Source organism: Tenrec ecaudatus, chromosome 10 (assembly GCF_050624435.1).
Source record: "Tenrec ecaudatus isolate mTenEca1 chromosome 10, mTenEca1.hap1, whole genome shotgun sequence".
Taxonomy (NCBI): Eukaryota; Metazoa; Chordata; class Mammalia; order Afrosoricida; family Tenrecidae; genus Tenrec; species Tenrec ecaudatus.
This window is the reverse complement of record NC_134539.1, coordinates 141,349,537-141,372,637: the sequence shown is the minus strand read 5'-3', so window position 1 is coordinate 141,372,637 and position 23,101 is coordinate 141,349,537. Positions and strand designations below refer to the sequence as shown.

Sequence of the window (23,101 nt, the reverse complement as noted above, 5' to 3'; positions counted from 1 at the left end):
ATGAGGAATACTTAAAATAGGCTGGAGGGGCAAGGTCAGTGTTTGGCGCCTCACCAGACCTGGTTGGGGCCATCACATAGACCTGGACTTATTTATAGGGTGTTGTTGTTTTCATTGATTTTTATTTATTTTATGTCTATCTATATAAGATAGGCAGGATAAGCAATCCCGAGGAGAAAGTAACAGAACCTATGGTTCCAGGGTGGGGAGTGGAGGGCAGCATGGGAGAGAAGGTAGTGGGGTGGGGGAGCGAACAGTGAGCCAATGTCAGGGACAAAGGAACAACAAGGGATCTAAAAGTGACTTTGAGGAGGGTATAGAGTTACTGGTGGTGTCTGATCAATTGTAATGTAGCTGAGAGGAATTACTAAGAGGTGAATGAGAGATGAACATGATAGTGGGACAGGAGAAAAGTAAACGGAAATAGAGGAAAGAACTAGTAAGTATCAACTATATAGAGAGGTATACATGTAGACATGTTTATATCTAAGTATATTAATATATAAAGATAGAGCTATTGCTCTATGTACATATATTTATGTTAATATATTAAGGTAGCAAATGGACTTTGGGTCTCTACTCAATTCTTCCCTTGACATAAGAATACTTTGCTCTAATACTGTGGTATTCACATTCCCTACACAATCACTGAAGACAAAATGGGTGCTTAAGCAAATGTGGTGAAGAAAATGGATGGTGACCGGCTATTAAAAGATATAGCATCTGGGGTCTTAAAGGCTTGAATTTAAACAAGCAGCCATCTAGCAGGGGAACAACTAGGCCCACATAGAAGAAATATCCCAGCCTATACCATCATGATGAGTCGATAGGAACAGGTATTAGAAGTTCAAAAACAAACAATCATATCATTATGAAAGAGAAAGGTCAAAATGGAGACCCAAAGCCCATCTGTTGATAAATGGGTATTCCCTCACAGAAGGGCCACATGGAAGGGATTATACAACCAGGGTGCAGTATAGCACTCATGAAACACACAACATTCCTCTATTTTTTTTTCTGTCCTTTCCCCCCCTCTAGTTCTTAAATGCTTCCTTCTCCCACCATTATGGTCTCAATTCTGCCTCATAAATCCTGCTTAGACTGCCATATTTACATTGGTACAGATAAGAGCTTTCAATACACAGAATCCAGGATAGATAAACCCCTCAGAAACAGTAATGGGAGTAATGATTCCATGAGGGTACAGGAAGAGAAGGGGGGAGAAAGGGAAGGGGGAACTGATATAAAATATAGCTGTCTAACCCCCCCTTGAGGAGTAAAAATAACAGAATTGTAGGTGAAGGGATACGTCGGATGATGTAAGATATAAAAAGAATTATTATTATAGTATAATATATTAAGGGTTAGTGAGGGTGGTAGGGTCAGGGAGGAAGGAAATAAAGAGCAGCTGATATCAATGGACTCATGAAGAAAGATAATGTTTTGAGAATGATGATGGCAGCAAATGTACAAGTTTGCTTGATATAATTGATTTATGGATTGTTATAATAGCTGTAAGAGCCCCCAATAAAATGATTTTTTAAATATGGGCAGAGGATATGAATAAGCACTTCAACAGAGGATATGCAAATGGCCAACAAACACATGAAAAGATGCTCAAAATCATTAGCTATATAGTAAACCCACTGGCAATGAGTCGATTCCAATTCACAGTGACACTATAAAGGACTCCTAAAACTATAAATCTTTATAATAGCAGGTAGACTCATCTTTCTCCTGTAGAGCAGCCAGTGAGTGGGAACCACCAATCTTTACATCAGCAGTCCAATGCTTACCTAACAGCAGCACCAGGGCTCCTGTCCAAACCAAACCAAACTCACCGACATCAAGTCCATTCTGACACACAGCAACTTTATAGGACAAGGTAGAACTGCCTGTGTGTTTCTGAGAGTGCAACTCTTTGCAGGAGGAGAAAGTCTCATCTTTCTCCCACGGAAGGCTCCTTTAGCAAGCTACAAATCAAAACTACTTGACCGCCACTGGAGTGCGTAAGTTAAAAAAAATGTGGGCAAGGATATCAAGAAATAAGAACCTCCATCCATTGCTGTTAAGATTGCAAAATTGTGTAAAAAACAGTACCCCCCCCCAAAGATAAATATGTAGTTAGCATCGAGTCAAGCCATTTCACTCAGCTATACTCTAAGAGAGTTTAAAGCATGCTGCAAATGGACATGTGCACCAATGTTCATCATAGCAGTATTCACAATATTCAAAGATGGAAACAACACAAATGTCTAACAGTCAATGAATGGATAAATAAAATGTGGCATGTGAATACAATGGAATGTGACGCTTACATCAAGAGAAACGAAGTCCTGATATATGTGTCCACACATTGATTAACTTGAAAACATGCTGAGTGAAATATATCAATTACAAAATGACAAATAGTATATGATTTAGCATCACATATCTATAATAGGTAAATGTGTAGAGGATAAAGTTTAATAGTTACAGAGGAAAGGGGAAGCGAATAATTTAGGAAGGATTGAGTTTTTCTCTACAATGATAGAAAAATAATTGTACAATATGATTGATGAAGTTTATCTCACTGAATTGTACACATTAAAAATGTTGAGTTGGCAAATTTATCTCTATATTTATAACAATTAAAAAATAGGAGAAAAAAGAAATGTCAAGACTATAATCTGGACACTACAATCTCAAAACTTTTTAATCGCTATTCTGCTTTCCTGCTGCTTGGTTTTCTCTTATTCTTTTATCACCTCTTCTTCTTTTTTTCCCAACAGTTTTATTGGCACATAATTCACATATGATACAACTGAAACAGTTCAGTCGTTCAATCACATCAAGAGGAGTGGTACCATCACCACCACATCTATCTTACTGCCTTCCCCCGCTTCCCTTGGTCACATTACCTTCGAACTCAACTGTGAAATCACCTATCAGTCTGGTGCTCCCTCCCCTTCCTGCCATCGCTGTTCACTCCTGAACCCCCTTTCCCGCCCATCACCTAGCCCCAGCCCCTGCATTCCTTACACCTTTTAATATCATCATACATCCATTCCTCCTGTACGACACAGCTGGGAAACCCACCAGAAAACAATACAAGACAAATCACACTGCGGTGGTAAGGATAAGATTGTATTAGTATAAAGGCAAAAATACAAATGATGCATAAGAGGGTTTTTTCCTCTGCTTATTGGGTTCTCGGAATGTCTCACCACACAAGCATCTTCTCACTATACCACAATAAGAGGAGTCAAAAGTCTGAATTAAATCTGAAAAGAGGAAACTCACATACCTGGAAGTGGTATGAGAACTAAATTTCAAGGACAACCTTAAAATTGGTTTTGTGTCCAAGGACCCTCTGAACTAGGAAATACCCTGGAATGAACTCGATTCTATTAGTCTGCACAGTAAAATCACCTCTGGAACTTCAAAAATATATTGATGCTCATGTCTCAGCCCAGAAATTGTCATTTGTTTTAGAGTGATTCCTGAGAGTTAGGATTGTTTTTAAATACTTAATAACTAACAATCAGAGAAAGTTAGGAATCACTATAATTAGCCACACAAAATACCATATGCTTATTATGACCTAGCACTCATACCAACTGGACTATAAAGTAGTATTTTAGAACTAACACCCTTAGTCATCCTTCTGTGGAGAAAAAAATAGTTCTTTAGCAAAAATGGCCCTTCTTTTAAGAGGAACCTTCTATGAAAGGGCTGCATGGGGGATGTATATGACAATGACTAGTTTAAATCTTTGGGTAAGTTTAGCTCTAAGCAAAGCTGTGCAATAAGGGAAACTGCATCACGTATCCTCTCCTTGAGCGGGTACTTTGCCCTTTTGATACTCTATCCCAGGGGTCCTCAAACATTTTAAATGGGACCAGTTTACTGTCTCTCAGACCCGTTAAGGGCTGCACTATAGTTTTTAATAAAAACTATGAACAAATTCCTATGCACACTGCACATATCTTATTTTGAAGTAAAAAACAAACGGAGAAAAAACACCCAGTGGGCTGGATAAATATCCTCAGTGGGCCGCATGTGGCCCGTGGGCAGTAGTTTGAGGATGCCTGCCCTACCCCTTTAAATCTAATGCCTTGATCTCTAACCTTGATAGCACCATTCCTTTACTCTTACACCCCTCTGAAACTGTTATCTGCAGCCCTCCAGTCACAAAGCAATAATTTTCAAATACTTTGAATGATTCACAGTTTAAAAAATACATTTCCCATACTTATACTTCATACACATTCGTAGATATACAAAGATAACTGAAACAATTTCACAAAACAATACCCTTTAAAAAGGCAAAGCACTCTAAAACCTCTAGTTCTATTTCTTTAAAAAAATCATTTTTTAATTACTAGTAGTGCCCTACTAAGTTGATTTAATGACTTGTCAATGGGTACAACTTAGTCTATTGCTCCTTCATATCCCCTATTGCTGCTTCGTATCCCCCACTGAAATTCAATCTTCTTATTTTGGTGTAAATATAGCTTCTACTCCATTATATGAGTTTTTACTTGTACCTTTTTTAAAAGTACAAATATGTCTACTTAATTATAAGCTGCCTCAAATAGCTTTTTGGATATAGGATTAGTTTGGTATAAATAACAAGTAAAAAATTGGGGCATTGTGTCTCTTCAGATGTTAATTGACTTATTTTCAGTTTTGTTCATTTGGCAGAGAGTCAGCAAAAACGAGGAAGAACTTCAATGAGACAGATGGCCCAGTGGCCACAGGAATGGGCTCATAGATAGCAATGATTGTGAGAATGGCACAGGACCAGGCAATGTTCGCTCCATTGTACAGAGAGTAGCTATGAGACAGAATCTACTCAATGGTGCTTAACAACAACCAAACGATTAAAGAGGGACACTTCCACCACCTTCTTTCTTCTCTGAAGGGATCTTCTAGAAGTAATTATCTGTCCTTTTGTCATCTAACACAAGGTTCAGTGCTGAAAGGCCAGGCTCAATAAGAGGGGTAAATGAGTTTGTTTAGAAGAGAGGTAGTGGTTTAGTTGTCTCTCTAATCACAATGTGCTGATAATCTCTAACTTCACCAAAGGTAACACTAGGATCTAGTAAAATAAAGACAAAGTGAGACTAGCCCTGAATGTTTTCCCAGAGGCTGTCCTCTTTCCGAGAGATACATTTTGCCCATTTTCAGTCTTTTTTTATATATATTAAAAACATAAACTACGTATTTTTCCAAGGAGAACAGGAAATGTTAATGCTTCTTCTGCAATTAATAAAAGTCAACCAGGCATTGCAGCACACAAAGAATAATTATCAACAGATGTAAATAACTCAAACCAAGCCCTGGGGTTTCTATTTCCTCCCTAAATGTTCTTTACATCAAACTTAAAGACCAGACTTCTGTGAAGATGGCGACAGAGTGACACATACCAGAGGGACTCCACAGAATTCAGCCCAGGAGAGTTGCTTAGAGGGAAATTCAACGTGGCTGGAACACAGGAGGAGCATCATAAAGATAAGTAGGTACAGACCCATGGGTTTTGAGGGGATGGGAGCTTTTGGCTTACCTTAGTGGAGGCCAGCTGGGGCTGAACAATGACCCCGCCACTGTTTCTGCTGGAACCAGGACCATTTGGAGCCTGTAGGGGGGCTTGGTCTCAACATAGGCACATTTTGCCGCCACCTGCCTCATTGAATATCTTGGGGAAGGGACTGGACCCTTGTAGCTCCACAGGAAGGGATTGGGGTTCAGCTACATTGTTACTTTTGTTTCCATCTCCTCTCTCTATCCCCCCACAGTCTGGGAGGTCTGCGCAGGGTTTTTTTTTTCTCAACACAGCCACAGCCTCTGCCACCTCGGGGCAGGGACTAAGCCCTTGCAGCTCCATAGGCAGTGATCCAGACTCAGCTACATTGTTGCTTTTGTTTCCCTCTCTTCTCTATATCCCCATACAGTCTCACCAGAGCTTACTTTTTTCCCTATCCTCTTTGTCTCTTTCCTGTTCTCTCACACTCAACTGCTGACCACTAGACCACTCCCCTTAGCCTAGGGGACCTAGCTCCTCTAAAACAAGGCAACGCAAACAGCCGTCAGCCCCAACGGCCTCAAGGAATACACAGGAGAAACAAAAGGCAATGGCAGAAGATGTCCCGAACATAGCAACATACACAGAAGAAGCACACATTGAACTGCCACAGAAACAAATTTTCAGAATCCTGCTTGGAGTCGTACAGGGTATGAGAGAAACAATACAGAAAAAGGATGGAATGACAGAGGAAATAAAGGTCATACACCAAAGGGAAATACAGGAGTTAGGGAGGAGATTGCAAAAACCAGTAGCAGAAACATGGACCCCAAAAATCGACTGGAGGAAGCAAAGAACCGCATCAGTGACTTGGAGGACAGCCAAGCAGACTTCAACAAACGCAAACAAAAATCTAATAAGATCACCAGAGAAGCTGAAGAAAACTTAGGAGCTATGTCTGATGGTATGAAGCAGAACAACATTAGAATTATTGGCTTACTGGAGGAAGACACAACAAAGAAGTCCTCTGCAACAATAGTGAAAGAATTCTTGGAGGAAAACTTCCCCAGCTTAATGAATGAAAACCAGGCAGCCATTCAGGAGGCTGAAAGAACACCAGGTAGACTGAATCCTAAGAAGAAGTCACCAAGGCACATAATAGTAAAACTATCAACTTTGAGGAAAAGGAGAAAATCATGAGAGCAGCTAGGGGAAAACAAGCAATCACATATAAAGGTCCCCAAATAAGAATATGTTCAGACCTATCAGCAGAAACTATGAAGAAGACGAGAGAGTGGAGTAACATATTCCAAAAATTGAAGGAAAACTATGCAAACCCAAGAATACTCTACCCAGCCAAGGAAAAACTCAAAGAATACATTAGAAGAACCCCAGTCCTACAAAAGATCCTTGCCAACCCAGTATGGGCAGAAGAACAACACTCACCAAGCATAAATAAGAGACTGACACATAGAACAACCTGACCCAGAGGGCAACAAAGAGAAAACAGACCCCAAGATGGCATTGACTTAAGGATGGAAACAAGTCAACAGTGATACACACATAAACACATTTGCAACACACTGAGAAAGGAAAGTAGGAAAACACCCAACACAAAGTGTATAAGATGACATCACGGAATCCACAGATGGAGATAATAACCCTGAATATCAATGGCCTGAACTCAGGCATTAAAAGATGGAGACTGGATTAAAAAACACGACCGATCAATCTGCTGCCAACAGGAGACACATCTCAAGGTTACAGACAAAAATAGTCTGAGAATCAGAGGCTGGAGAAAGGCATATCAAGTAATCAACAATTCAAAATAAGCAGGGGTTGCATGCAATCCTAATCTTGGATAAAACTGACCTCAAAGCGCAAACCATAAAGAGAGAAAAGGAGGGACACTATATAATGCTCAAGGGAATAGTAGACAAAGAATCATTATGGATTGTAAACATATATTCCCCAAATGAGAGACCTGCTGAATATGTCAACCAAACACTCCAAAAGATGTAAAAAGAAATCTAAGCCTCAACAATTATAGTGGGTGACAATACACCGCTCTATGAAAGACAGATAACAGGAAAAGAAACTCAACAAGGAGGCTAGAGCCTGATAAGATATTTACAGAACTTTTCATCCAAATACAAAAAAAATTCATTCTTCTCAAGCCCACATGGCACATATTCACAGGTACACCACATGCTGGGGCATAATGCAAATCTACATAAATTTATGCACATTGATATTATACAGACCTCTCTCTCTGACCACTGTGCATAAGGCTGGAAATCAACAAAAGGAAGATGAAGAAAACAAGAGAAAACAATTGGAGGATGAATAACTCTCTACTGCAAAAGCAGTGCGTACTGGCACAGACCAGAGATGAAATTAGGAAATTTATATAAACAAATGAGAAGGAGCACACAGCATACCAAACCTTATGGGACACAGCAAAGGCAGTTACCAGAGGAAGTTTCATAGCAATACATGGACACCTCAGAAAGGAAGAGAGACTCATGATTGATATGCTGGCACAAAATTTACAACAACTAGAGCAGACTCAGCAGGACAATCCTACTAATAGCAAAAGAAAAGAAATTATAACAATCAAGGTTGAGATTCAGGAGAGGAAAAATAGGAAAACTGTGGGTAAAATTAATGCTGCTAAAAAAAGTTGGTTCTTTGAAAGGATAAACAGAATCGACAGACAACCGGCAAACCTAACCAAAGAAAGGAGGGAACAAATTTCAATAACAATAATAAGGGATGAAAGAGGGGACATTACAACAGATCCTAATGAAATCAAAAGGATAATTACACAGTATTACGAAGGATTGTACTCCAATGAATTAAAAAATTTTGAAGACGTGGACAAATTCTTGGAAAAATAATCCCCTTCCTAGACTATCCTCGATGGACGTCAAAATCTCAACAGACCCAAAGCAATAGAAGAAATAGACAAGGTTATCAAGGGATTACCAACAAAAAGATCCCCTGGACAAGATGGCTTCACTGGAGAATTCTACCAAGCATTTAGGGAAAAACTAACACCAATCCTACAAAAATTATTCAAGAACTTAGAAAAAGATGGAAAACTCCCCAACTCCTTCTATAAAGCTAGTATAACTCTGATACGAAAACCGGGCAAGGATCCCACAAGAATCAAGAAGTACAGACCAATATCCCTAATGAGCATCGATGCAAAAATCCCTAACAAAATACTAGCCAACAGAATACAAAAGTATATAAAACAAATAATTCACCATGACCAAGTGGGATTCATACCAAGGATGCAGGGACGGCTCAATATACAAAAGACCATTAGTATTATTCACCACATAGATATGAAAAACTATAAGAACCACACAATAATAGCGATAGATGCAAAAAAAGCATTCTACAACATCCAACACCAATTCCTGTTTAAGACACTTGAGAAGATAGGAATGGAAGGAAACTTCCTCAAGACAATACAAGCTATATATGAAAAACCAACAGCCAATCTGGTAGTCAATTAAGAAAAGACTAACACAGTCCTGCTGAAAAAGGGGACCAGACAAGGATGCCCCTTGTACACACTCTTATTTAATATCATGCTGGAGGTTTTAGCTAACAGCATAAGGCAAAGAAAAGGCATCAAAGGTATTCGCCTGGGAAAGGAAGAGGTGAAACTATCGTTATTTGCAGATGATATGATTTTATATATGAAAAATCCCAAAAGTTCCACAAGGGGAGTACTGGAAGCAATAAAGGAGTTTGGCAGAGTGACAGGATACAAGATCAACAAACAGAAGTCCATCGGACTGTTATACACATCGGATAAGACCACTGAAGAGGAGATCAAAAAGGTGGTACCCTTCACAATAGCCAAACACAAATTAAAATATCTAGGGATATACCTGACTAAAAGAACAAAAGATCTATATGGGGAAAACTATAGAACACTATTAAAAGAAACCAAGAGCGACCTCAACAAATGGAAGAATATCCCATGCTTGTGGATTGGAAGACTCATTATAGTCAAGATGTCAGTTCTGCCAAAGGCACTATACAAGTTTCATGCAATCCTGATACAATTACCCTCATCTTTCTTCAAAGAAATGGAAATTAGCAGAGAACTCCTCAAGAAGGACACAGTGGGAGGGCTTGCTTTACCTGACTTTAGCACATACTATACAGCCACAGTTGTCAAAATCGCATGGTATTGTTACAATGACAGATACTCAGACCAATGGAAAAGAACTGAAAACCCAGAAATAAAATCATCCGCATATAGACAACTGATTTTTATAAGGGCCCCAAAAAATATCCAATAGAAAGCAGATGCCCTCTTTAACAAGTGGTGCTAGAAAAAATGGATCTTTACCTACAGAAAAATGAAGCAAGACCCATATCTCACTCCATGCACAAGAATAAACTCAAGGTGGATCACAGACCTTGAAGTTAAACCCCAAACTATTAGGGCCATCAATGAGGGAATTGGGACCAACTTGAGAACTTTGGCACATGGAATACATAGGTTATCAGAAATAGGGAAGGACACAAACACAGAGGAGGCACAAATTGACAAATGGGATATACTGAGGATAAAACACCCGTGTACATCAAAAGAATTCACCAAGAGAGTAATAAGAGACTCCATGGACTGGGAAAACATCTTTAGCAATGACACATCAGAAAAAGGCCTTATTACGAAAATCTACTATACTCTGCTAGCTTCCAAAAAGAAAAAAACTAACTGTCCAATGAGGAGGTGGGCAAAGGACCTGAACAGAAGTTTCACAGAGGCAGAAATCCAAATGGCCAACAAACATATGAGAAAATGTTCCCGATCTTTAGCCATAAGAAAAATGCAAATTAAAACAACAATGAGGTACCACCTAACTCAAAGGTAGCCCAATTCAAAAAAAGTAGAAAGCAACAAGTGTTGGAGGGGTCACGGGGAGACAGGAACTCTCATCCACTGCTGGTGGACCTGTAAGTATGTACAGCCACTATGGAAATCGATCTGGCGATATCTTAAAAAAAAAATGGAAATCGAGTTACCACATGACCCAGCAATGCCCCTACAGGGCATGTACCCGGAAGAGGCAAGAAACAAACCACGGCCAGACATCTGTGCTCCAGGGTTCATTGCAGCACAGTTCACAATTGAAAGGAGTTAGAAACAACCCAAATCTCCATCAACTGATGATTGGATAAATAAGCTGTGGTATATACATAAAATGGAGTACTACACATCGCTAAAAAGCAGTGATGAACGTATGAAGCACATAGCGACATGGGAAGAACTGGAGGAAATCATGCTAAGCAAAGTAAGCCAAGCACAAAAGGACAAGTACATCATGAGTCTGCTGAGGTAAGCTTTTAAAAAAAATGCAAAAGGGGCATAGGGGAAAAGCTACTGTATACAAACATTTCTGGGGTGAGGACCAGGTAATATGGCAGGGACCAGACCAAATACGGGGTTACACTTGGTAGACAACTTAAAAAGGAGGCAGGGAAAGGAAATAATAATAATAACAAAGAAATGGGTAGCGGGGGCACAGGACACTAACCCACCCAAGAGGAGGGTATTGTTTATATTTCCACAGGAAAAGAGAGACCAGATTTCAACCCAGTGCTCCAAGATGTGAGTGCAACATGCCGGTGTGGAATAGGGAACCAGTGGAGAGGCCTGGGGGGCTGACCCCAGTACCAAATACTAAGGGGATGCCTGCCCCTCCCCCCAGAAGAATTTATTTCAAAGGACGGCATTGAATCTGCAGCTCCAAGAGAGGGACATGTCTGATTGGAGCACAAGGGAGCAAAGAAAAGTGGGGGTGAGGGAGGGGGAAGAGAGTGGAAGACATCCTGGCCCACCAGGCCGTGAGGATGATGTTACCAACAGACTGGACTGGAAAACACTCTTAACGGCCAACAAACAATCCTTGAAATAACTACAAGCTTTTCTTTCTTGTTGTGTGTTGTTTTGGTTTTTGTCATTGGTTTGTTGTACATTGTTGCTTGGTTTTTCTCTGTTTTGTTTTTGGGCATGTTATTACCTCTGCAGGTCTGTCTAAATAAGATAGGCTGGATGAAAAATCTGGAGGAGAAAACAACGGGATCAATGGTTCTGGGGGGGCATGGGAGAGGGTGAGAGCAGGGAAAGAAAGTGGTGTTAAAAAAACCCAGGGACAAGGGAACAACAAGTGATCCAAATCGGTGGTGAGGAGAATGTTGGAGGCCTGGGAGGGCATGATCAAGGGTAATGCAACCAAGAGGAATTGCTGAAACCCTAGTGGGGACGGAGCATGATAGTGGGACAGGAGAAAAGTCAAAAGAAATAGAGGAAAGAGCTGGGAGGCAAAGAGCATTTATAGAAGTCTAGATAAAGGCATGCACATATGCAAATATATTTATGTATGAGGATGGGGAAATAGATCTGTGTGCATATATGTATAGGTTTAGTATTAAGGTAGCAGGACATTGGACATCCACTCAAGTACTCCCTCAATGCAAGAACACTTTCTTCTATTAAATTGGCATTCTATAATGCTCACCTTCCCAACACAACCACTGAAGACAAAGTGGGTGAATAGCAAATGTGGTGAAGAAAGCTGATGGTACCCGGCTATCAAAGGAGATAGTGTCTGGGATCTTAAAGGCTTGAAGGTAAACAAGCGGCCATCTAGCTCAGAAGTGCAATCACGAGGTGTCGAAGGGATCAGGTATTAGGCATCATAAGAACAAAAACTCTTATCATAAAAACCCATTTGTAGGCCACTGGACATCCCCTTACAGAAGGGTCTCGGGGAGGAGACGAGCCAGTCAGGGTGCGATGTAGCAACGATGAAACATACAACTTTCCTCTAGTTTCTAAATGCTTCCTCCCCCACCTTCTACTATCATGATCCCAATTCTACCTTGCAAGTGTGGCTAGACCAGGGGATGTACACTGGTACAGATAGGAACTAGAAACACAGGGAATCCAGGGCAGATGATCCCTTCAGGACCAGTGGTGTAAGTGGTGATACTGGGAGGGTAGAGGGAAGACGGGTTGAAAAGGGGGAACTGATTACAAGGATCTACATGTGACCTCCTCCCTGGAGGACGGACAACAGAAAAGTGGGTAAAGGGAGACCTCAGACAGGGTAATATATGACAAAATAACAATTTATAAATTATCAAGGCTTCATGAGGAAGGGGTGAACGAGGAGGGAGGGGAAGAAATGAGGACTTGATATTAGCGGCTTAAGTAGAATGTCTTGAGAATGATGAGTGCAATGAATGTACAGATGTGCTTTACACAATTGATGTATGTATGGATTGTGATAAGAGTTGTATGAGCCCCTAATAAAACGATAAAAAAAAGACAGAAATATTTGATCTCTTATAACTGGAAACCTGTACTTGCTTACAGGCTTCCAAATGGCTGAGAAATGTGAGATAGAAAAGTATGAATAGCTGTTTAGGAGTTAGAGCTATGCTCCTGAGAGAATAGTCACAAATTTGCATAATCCCATATTGTTGCTATATTAAGAGAATGTTTTCAGTTCTCTTAAACATGTAACAGAGCATAGTTCAGTAAAGCAGTTTCAGAGTTTTAACTTACTTTTTTGTGTGTTCTGGAGCCCAACCCCTAAATCCAGGTGAAATTAAAGGTGCAATTTTTTTCTCTGTTGTTTTAGAAAACTTGATGTACTTCTTGCTGTAAACATTTATTGGTGGCAAATTAGTTGCTAAAGAATGAGAACCAGCATCCACTACATCAACATCTTCTTCTGCCTGGAAAATGACCCAGAGTCACAGTCAGTCATGCTCTCTTTGCATCTATACATTCAGTATGACATTCTGGGTCAGGAGAATGATTCATTTTAGATCAGTATTCATTCCAAAATAGTGCTACCAAAGAGAATGTTGTTGAAAAGCATTTTATTTATAAGTGTATTATGATTCCAGATTAAGTATATAGAATAAATGCCTCCAATGTTCCTTAGCACATTGACTAGCTAGAAAATGTTTTGCATTCATGAATGCGTCTAACAATTATTGAATCCAGTTTTTAATACTTCAAGCTATCAATTTACCATCTATTCTGCAAAGCAATACTTTTTTTTGCCATGAAAAAAGTAACTAGAACCTTGTAGCAATGAACATAATTGGGAAAAGAGAATAAAGTTTGAAATATTCTGATCAAATGTCTCTTGAACGTTGACTATTTGCTTAATACTATTGGACTGCATCATGTGATCAATGGTTCCATGGAGACGGAATTCAAGAGTGCTGTTTCAGTGACTCATAGAATCTGCATGAGGCAAGCCTTTAACAACTTATTTGAAAAGGGCACATTGGTTTCTTATTATGAATGATAACAATGGGCTCAAACATAAGAGCAATTAAGAAGATGGTACAGGACGGACCAGTGTTTTGTTCTGTTCTTTGTAGGGTCACTGAGTTGGAACTGACTTGGGGTCCCTTAACAACAAGAACAATTTTTTAAAACCACAAAGAAAGAGAGGTGGTCTGAAAAAAGAAGGGCATAAAAACCTGCATCTAAAACACAGTGAATGACAACAGTCAGATTGTGAGTAGGAGCTTTGACACAATGAAAAAGGGAAAAAAGACTCTCTGAAACCCTCTGGTTAAAGGTGAACCATCAGTGGAGTATGAACTCTGGGCCCTAATATAAACAAACTAAGATGGCCTTTCCATATTGTAATTTTTTAAAGAAATTTTAAACCCACTTTTAAGGTAAAATGAACAGAGTAATTAACAAGTTTGAAAAAGAGGAATACATTACTCATAGCTAGAGAATTTAGCAGTAAACCCAGAAATTACTTTTTTTATTATAATAAGCACAAGTCTTATATGGTGGCATCAGAACTAAGACTTAAAGCAAATGTTTTAGTAAAATCATATATCATTAAAAAATTATATACCATTTAAAATATATTAACACTTAATTACCATCACTTAAATGATTGAAAAAACCATAAATCACTTAAAAGATTAGGACTCAACACTGATCAATAGATAACACCATCCCCTCAATCACAGATTAAAAAGGCTAAAAAATGAGCAGCCGATACCAAGGGCACAAGGAGAAAGAAAATGTTTTGAAAGTGATGATGACAAAAATGTACAAATGTGCTCGACACAATAGATGGATGTATGGATTATGATAATAGATGTATGAGCCCCCAATAAAATAATCTAAAAACAAAGACCCTAAGATGTTAGTTCAATGCAGATGTTTCCTGAGACTCCGTTTGTTCATCTGTAAATAGGTATGATAAGTAAAACTTGGCTAAAATGTAAAAAAAAAAAAAAAAGAGCTAAAGAAACTCGATATCAATTATTCTAGTTTCATAATGTGTCCGCATAAATTATATATGTGTATAACAGGCATAGCAGCTCATTGGAAACCAACACGAGAAGGGTGTAGAGTTTGCAAAAGTGCATAACTCGCATGTTATTTGTGTAAAATGCAGTATGTTACTTTTTGGTTAATGAATTACATTATCATACAACCTCAAGTACATATTTAAATCCTTTGATCTCTTGAAAACCTATCTAAGCCTCCAACCCAAGAAATACTCTAATCATACACTACAGATCTCTTGGTACTATGTAGATTGATGAAGTAAATACTTCAATAGATGCCCATAAAAAGAACTCAAAAATCATCTCTAGTTTTTTAGGCAAGTGTCTTATGACTTTATTACTCTGTGAACTTGCTCACTGATGATGTATGTGATATAATATGAACTAAAAAGAAAAGGAATCTTTAGAAAACTTTTGAAAGAATACCTGACATAACAAGTGTATTTTAGCTTCCATCTTTATGTAAATTCTTCCATTGAGGACTCGAAGACCTTGATGAACAAATGTGACTGAACAACAGTACAAAAGAATTTCCTGTGAAAAAGCAGGGGGGAGAATCATATACCTGCTATAGGTCTAAGTAATTAAACTTACCTACCTGAAGTTTTTGCTTCAATGTAACACTCACTTGTGACATATCTAATAGATAACATTAGCACAAGTGGACAAAAGCTAGAAAAATAAGTTAGTAGATCATAAATCACAGGGTCTCATGCATTTTTTTAACTTTAACTTCTCATGTTACAGTAAGAAGTCAAGAAATATAATTTCAAATAGTGTGGAAGACAGAAAAACCCAATTACTATACTTGTTTATTCTAAAAATATCCCTGGGAAATAAAATTACTAAAATAGTAATAGTCAATATTATTAAATGCTCATTATACTTGAGTGTAGATTATTTCATTCATTCCTCAGAAATATCCTTTAAGAAATTACCATTATTCCCAATTTTCAGATGAAAAATTTTTTGATGAGATTAATTACCCAAGATCACACAGCCAGCAAGTAGCAGACTCAGAATTTTCATTCTAGAACTCAAAATACAGAGCCAGTAGTCTTCAACACTATACCAGTACAATATTGTGTTGCTTCTCAGAGTAGCAATATGACTACAAACAAAAGATGTTTTAACTAAACAATAGCTTAGCTTAACTAGTGTGTATGTGGGGATGGAGGGGGGTGCATGGAGTCTCCCTAGAGCCACAAAATATATGGGATCAAATTGGCCGTAGTAACTTCCAAGACTAGGTAGACAGAAACTTCAGAGTGCTGTAAATTTAGGGAAACCTAAGAAAAGGAGGATGAGAAAGGTTGAGCTTCTTAAAGAATGTAATCAAGGTCACTAAATGGAACGTAGAGAAATGTGAATTGGTACATGTTTGTTCTGAATATTCTCAATACCAACGAATGTTCAGGCAGTTGGAAACTACCAGCCGCTCAGTGGGAGAAAAGATGAGGCTTTCTACTCCCATAAAAAGTTGCAGTCTCGAAAACTCACAGGCACCATTCTACCCCGTCCTATAGGGTTGCCTTCAGGCAGAATTGACTCAATGGCAGAGTTTGGTTTCATGGATTTTACTATTGTTAAATAAAGTTTTTTTACATTAAAAATGCTTTAGCCTAGTTTTAATCCAAAGTATTTTTATAATATGCAAACATGATTATCAATACTTCTAGAAATTATCAAAACTTTCCTTTTTTTTTTTAGTTATCACAACTGAGCCACATTTTATGAGCTGTTTATTACATTGCTGGCTATATATTGCTAGTTGCGACTAACAGTGGCCTCATAGTATGATATTTAACTGCAAGTATTAATATTCTAATGTAAGGATAAGACTTTAAAAACATTTGTTTTTATCTCTGAAATATGTTGTCATAATTACTGTCGAGTGTTATATGCCCAATGGTTCTAAAATTCAAAACAAATTTAAAACAAAATGAAGCTACTTTGAGAATATCCATCTCAGAAGATATTAGAAACCTGTAAGGTTTCTCCAGCAACCCACTCTATGTTACCTCTTCTACATCTTTTCTAGCCAGTTCAATTTTCCCTCTAAGCTTCTTGGTATCTTCACTATTCAACTAGAAATAATCATTTGCTCATAGCTACAGCCTAAATGTCTACATGCCATATTTTAAAGTATTTCTCAAAGTACCTGATGCTGATACTCACTGCTATCCAGTCAATAACAACTCATAGTTACCCTAGGGGGCAGGGTAGACCTGTCTATATTTTCACGGGAGTAGAAAGCAGCTGATGTTTAGAACTACAACCCAAACCATAACCATTATGCCCCTAGGGCTCCAGCTCATAATATCTGCCTAATCAGTGCTATATAAATTAAGGGAATAAAAATGGAGAAACAAAGGTAAGAAGAGGAGAGAAAGAGAAGGAAGGGGAAAAGAGAAGGAGGAATTTCATCCTTATTGAGTAACTCACCAGAAGCTCTGAAGTCAGCACTGTACTTAATTAAACAGAGTAATGCCAAAATGCATTACCATCGAGTCATTTTGAATTCAGTCTCTGCAAGCAAGATTGAAAAGAACTGTTTCATAATCTACTGACCTGATTATCAAAAAGTCAGTAGATCTTAATTTGTTGGGTTAATAAAATCACGCATAACCCTCTCAAAGTAACAAAAGGAAAAAAATAACATGGGTCTCTTCCCCCTAGCTCTGTCAACAAAATTGTTTCTCAAAGTTTTTAATCATAAGATATACTGTGAACTTCAGGAACACATCAAAAAAATAAAGCAGTTTTATTCCTCTTCTTCAACTATCTGTCAATTTATCCCTCCATCAATTTATTCAACACATATGCATTGTATGCCTACTATATACTGGGCTCTGATTCAGGCTCTTAAGATAGAGCAGTGAGCCAAACAGAAAGAAAAAAAATCTAACACTCATTAAGCTTATGTTCTAGTGAGAAAGCAACAATTAATTAATTGAATAAATAAATAAAATTTAATTTTCCTATGAACTTGTTGAAGCTCCCTTGTATGTGTGTGATACATACTAAGGGGAAAGTGAATCAGGAAAGCAGTAAATGAAGTAGGCAGTGCGGGGGGGGGGGGGTTAGTGCAAGGACTAGATAGGGTGGCCTTACTGAGAGACTTCTGAGCATAGAAGGAATTAAATAAAGTAGGGAGTCAATAAATATTTTAGAGAAGAGTATTCCAGCTAGAGAGATAGCAAGTAGAACAGCCTGGAGGCAAAGAACCTGAATGTTTGAGGGAAAGCCCAAGAGAATGAAGCTGAGAGGGCAAAGGGAAAAGAAGGTGAAGAGATCAGAGTCAAGGAGGGCTCCCAGGTCAGAGTAAGAACTTTGGTGTCTACTCAGAGGGCATGGAAAATCATGGGAGGATTTTTAACTGAGAGATGACATAAACTAATTTCTGAAGGGATCACTCTGGGAGATATGACAAGTTAGGTCAGAGAATAATCAGATGGGTCTGGGTTTTTAGAAGTAAAAAAAGTATTTCTACAGAAGATTGGCACAATCACAGTGGCCAAACGATGGAAACAAAATGTCATAGAATAGGACTAAAATTCCAATTTATACAACATGGATGAATTTCTAAAGCATTATGCAAAATGAAGTAAACCAAACCCCAAAGGGCAAATATTATTATGATCCAATTAGATCAATTGTCTAAAATGGACAAATGTACACAAAGTACTAGATTAGTGGCTACCATAGTTTAGGAGGAGGGAATGGGAAACTTGCACAATGAGTACAGATTTTCTGTTTGTGGTGATGGGTTTTGGAAACACACAGTGGTCGTTATTGCACAAAATTGTGAATGTGATTAATGCTACTGGACTTTGTTGAAAATTGTTAAAATGGGAAATCTTATGTTGTGTATATTTTATCATGAGGAAAACCAAACAGATTGAGTAATCCACTTTGAAAAAGTTGCTGCTGATAGGTCAAGTAAGATAAGCACTGAACAGAACATTAGATGTTGCAATGTGGAAGACACTACTGACCTAGACAGGAGCCACTTGGGTGGTATAGTAAGAAGACAATGTCCTTAGAGTGAGTTCAAGAGACAATGGGGGAGAGAAACTGGAGACAGCCAGTAGATATGATTCCATCCTAGCCATTCATTCCTCCATCCATTCATTCAGCACATATGCATTGCATGTCTACTATGTGTTGGGCTGTTTCAGGTTCTGGTGAGAGCAGTGAGCAAAACAGTGGAGTGGAGTGGGGAATGAAGCTTATATCCTCATGAGGAAGAGGTACAATAAAATAAGTAAATAAAGATGAAATTTGTCCATGAACTTGTTGAAGCTCCCCTATGTGTGATATGTTCTCTGTGATATGTACCACAGAAAAATAAAGCAAGGAAAGAGTAATACAGACGGTAAGGGAAAGGGAATTATGCAGTAAATAGAGAGAAGGTAAGTCGTTCTTGAGCGAGGAATGGGGGTCATCGGGTTTTTAAAATGGGAAAACCAATGGTATGGCCATACAGTGATAGGAATGAGCCAAGAGAGAGGGAAAACTGATGAATAGGAAGGCTGAGTTATTGGAATGATGCTCTCAAGGAGAAAGATGAGATGTGGAACCCAATAGGAAGGTTTGGCTTTAGCTAAGAGTATATCCAGGTAATAAGGAAACACAGCAAAGTAATTGGGCACAATTCCCAGTATGATAGGTGAATAGATGTAATTAATGGAACTTGTACAAATTCATCTGACTGCTTTAGCTTTCTTAGTGAAAAATAAAACAAGGTTACCAAGTGACAATAAGGACAAAAGATGCTAGAGATATGATTGAAAAGTAATATAGGACAGTGGGGAAATTAAAAACCCTCAAGAATCTGATATGATTGTTAAGTAGCCTCAAGAGTACCTTGAAGTTCATGTTCTTTAATTTAGAGTAAGGTCAGTGAGCCACTGTGTATTTTTCTCTAGTCATGTTTGCTGCAGAAACAATGATACAATGCTTGCAAGCACTTAAGAGTTTAAAGGATTATGATTTAGCACTTAGATTTAATGTATAGGATTATGATTTAGCCAAGGTAGTAAAATAACTGAAAGGGGAATAAGGGAGTGGGTATACTATGCAAGGGAGTGATTTCAATGATTGACTCTGAAACATAAACTGGGTAGCTAAGTAGAAAATATGACATAAGGTAGTGAGGGATATAAAGCTACGTGACCTGATGGGGTCAAAGGATTACAAAGAGTTGGAGCAAACCTGAAAGATAAGAATATGACATTCTAACTCTTTGAGGAAAGCCTCACCTTTATCCAGAAGAGCAGCTGGTAGTGTTGAACTGCTAACCTTCCTTGTGGTTAGCAGTTCAACTAGCAGCAGCCCACTACATCAGCAGGGCTCCTGATAAGTCTTTAAAGATCTAAAATTCAGCCATTTGGCTGGGGGTGGGGTGGGGAGTGGGCGTTAGCCAAAAGGTCAAGCAATTCAGTCATACATTCTTCCTAAGAATAAATTGTTTACATCCTGACACATTCTTCTCAGGAACAAATTCCTTACATCCAGATTTTTGCATTCTGGGAATGCTATTCCTGTCCTGAAGTAAGTACCCCTCCATGTTTGAAAATTTGGCTGGAATTTTTTTAGTCAGGAGCTGAAAATTGATAGCAACAAGGATTGGAAGGACTTAGTATTTGCGGTTCTCAACCTGTGGGTCGCGACCCCTTTGAGGGTCAAATGACCCTTTTATAGGGGTCGCCCAATTCATAACAGTAGCAAAGTTACAGTGATGAAGTAGCAATGAAAATAATTTTATGGTTGGGGGTCCCCACATGAGGAACTGTATTAAAGGGTCGCAGCATTAAGAAGGTTGACAACCACCAGATGGTGTGATGGAAAACACTGTTTTAGAGTGGGAGGAAGAAAATTCTGGAGAATCAAGGAAGGCGCCTATTCTTGCTCTGGTCCCAGTTGGTAGGAGAGGAGCAACAGAGAAAAGTCACCTTTACCATGCCGGGCACAGTTCCCATACCACTCCCAAAGATGTGCTCTTTTCCCTGACAGCATGGTTGTCCCAAAGTTACTCAACAAAAACAAAAGATAAAAATGAGAAGCTGATACCAAGGGCTCAAGTAGAATTATGTTTTGAAAATGATGATGGCAACAAATGTACAAATGTGCTTGACACAGTGGATGGATGGATTGTACGAGCCCCCAATAATTAAAAAACAAATAAAACTAACAAAAGTAGTGAGGGATTGAGCACTCGATGCATCAAAGGAATATTTAAAATCAAAATCTCATGGCTAGCTCGATTCGCATAGAGATCAAGTGATTCTTACTGGAAGGCTTTCCAATCCTCGACAGAGACTTGTCAGAATTTTGTGCTCTCATAGGTCTCTGTTAAATCGATCACTCCCAAATATTTTATTTCACAATTTTTAACGGACTATTCACCTCAAATAAGAATCCGAGCTGCGGGGGCTACTCCAAGAGGCCTTGGCTTTATGAGGCATATAACTTTAGCGAAGAAAATAAAGGAGCGTGAGAGACATACAAACTACACGTGTGCGGAAACAGCGGTGGGAGGTGTACGGAAAGAAGCAACGTCGCTTCTCGGCGCTACCACCACTTCCGAGGCGCCGACAGCCGCAGGCCCGGCCGGCCGCTCCTCAGCCGGCTCTCCCGAGCGGCCTCTCTGCTGACCTCTTCTACCTTGGCCTTGCCCTTGCCCTGTGCGCCCTTCGACTCCCCTCAGCTCTGCGTACGCTACCTTCCCGTCGCCTCGGCGAGCTCCGCCTCCCCACATCCGTGCCCAGAGGACCCCGCGACCGCCCGCACCCCTCACGCCACCCCGGGCCTCCACACGCTGCTTCTCCCGCTCTCCCCGGCGGATCCAGCGCTCGGTGGGCGCGGCGCGGCACTCCCGCTCCACCGCCTTCCCGGGATCCCGTGCGGCGCGACTCCGCCCCCGAGGTCACCTGACCGAGGCCGACGCCCCGCCCACTGCGTGGACCGCGCCTGCGTGCGCGGCCGCCGGGTCCTGCCGCTGCTGTGCGTGCCGCAGCCCGGGAGCTGCCGACCTCCCGCCGCCCGCAGACCGGGAAGCGCCGCGACCGCGCCCTTCGTTCCTCTCGTCTGTCTCACCTCATAAGGGCCTGTGACCTCACTGGTCCCCGGTCGGGATACAGCCGAGGCCAGAAGCGGAGCCGAAGCTCCTGCCACGTGCTTTTCTTCCCCACGCTTCCTGCACTTCCCGCAGTTGTTCTCTGGTGCCACCCCGCTATAATCTGACCTCATTTCAAATTTCACATGAGGGCTTGGGCTCTTAAGGATCATTATACTGTCTACCAGAGCCACGTTCCTTGGAGAGGTGACTCAATCCCTCCTTCCTTCACCGAATTTAATGAACTGCTCTCCCCAAAATTGTTTAATTTCTTGTCAAGAACACACCAACAGTTTCTGCATGTATTATTTGGTGACACTGATTGCATTCTAGGAATAACCTCTTCTGAGTTATTCCTCCCTCATTAGCATAAATTAATTGTCTCCTAAGGTTCCTACCTAATCTTTTTTTAGTTGCTCTTGTCAATTTGACCCCATATAGATCATTCTTAAGAAAGCATAATATTCAAAGCAAACTTTTTTTACTAGTTGAAGTTAAACTATTGTTAAATTTTAGTATGACCTAAAGGGCTAGTTTTGAATTAAAGTTTACAGATCATCTCAGCAATCATTTCAGAGTCATCTACCCTCCGTGATTCCAGAAAGTTTAGAACCCGTGAGAATGTGAAATTCTGTTCTGCATCTTCCCCTTTTGATCAGGATTCTTCTTATGGGGTCCTTGAACATTGATCTCAATGTTCAGTGATGGAAGCTAGACATCATCCAGTTCTTTTGGTCTCGTGACAGGAGGAACTACTTCCAATGAATAGACAGACTATAACAGAGCAGCGAGATGGCACTTACACAATTCATCAAAGGCGTAGTTTCTTTCTTACTCTCTTGGCATACTCATTCTAGAAGCCAGCAGACATAAGGACACTCACACAGCCCGGTGGAGACATCCGAGTGATGACGTACACACAAAACTTGTGCCTCTCTCTAATTTGTATTTTGAACTGCACACAACACACCTACCTGTGAGAGAGGCTAGTTGACAGTATAAGGTAGCCATGGGCCCAACTCCAAATGTGTGACTGAAGCCTGCGACCACTTAACACGGAAGACGCATCAAAAGTAAAATTTTATTTTCTATGGGTGGAT

At 39.7% G+C, this 23,101-nt stretch overlaps 1 protein-coding gene across 1 annotated transcript in view; it reads right to left on the bottom strand.

Moving 5' to 3' along the window:
* The window catches only part of EFCAB13 (EF-hand calcium binding domain 13), a 140,387-nt gene extending 124,981 nt beyond the window's left edge, over nucleotides 1–15,406 (bottom strand). The window contains exons 1-2 of the mRNA XM_075559676.1: nucleotides 15,308–15,406; nucleotides 13,110–13,282 (exon numbers count right to left, since the gene is read on the bottom strand). Coding sequence (XP_075415791.1) covers nucleotides 13,110–13,282; nucleotides 15,308–15,337 — 203 coding nt within the window. The 5' untranslated portion in view covers nucleotides 15,338–15,406. The remainder of the gene's footprint in view (nucleotides 1–13,109; nucleotides 13,283–15,307) is intronic.
* Between the last annotated feature and the right edge of the window lie 7,695 nt (nucleotides 15,407–23,101).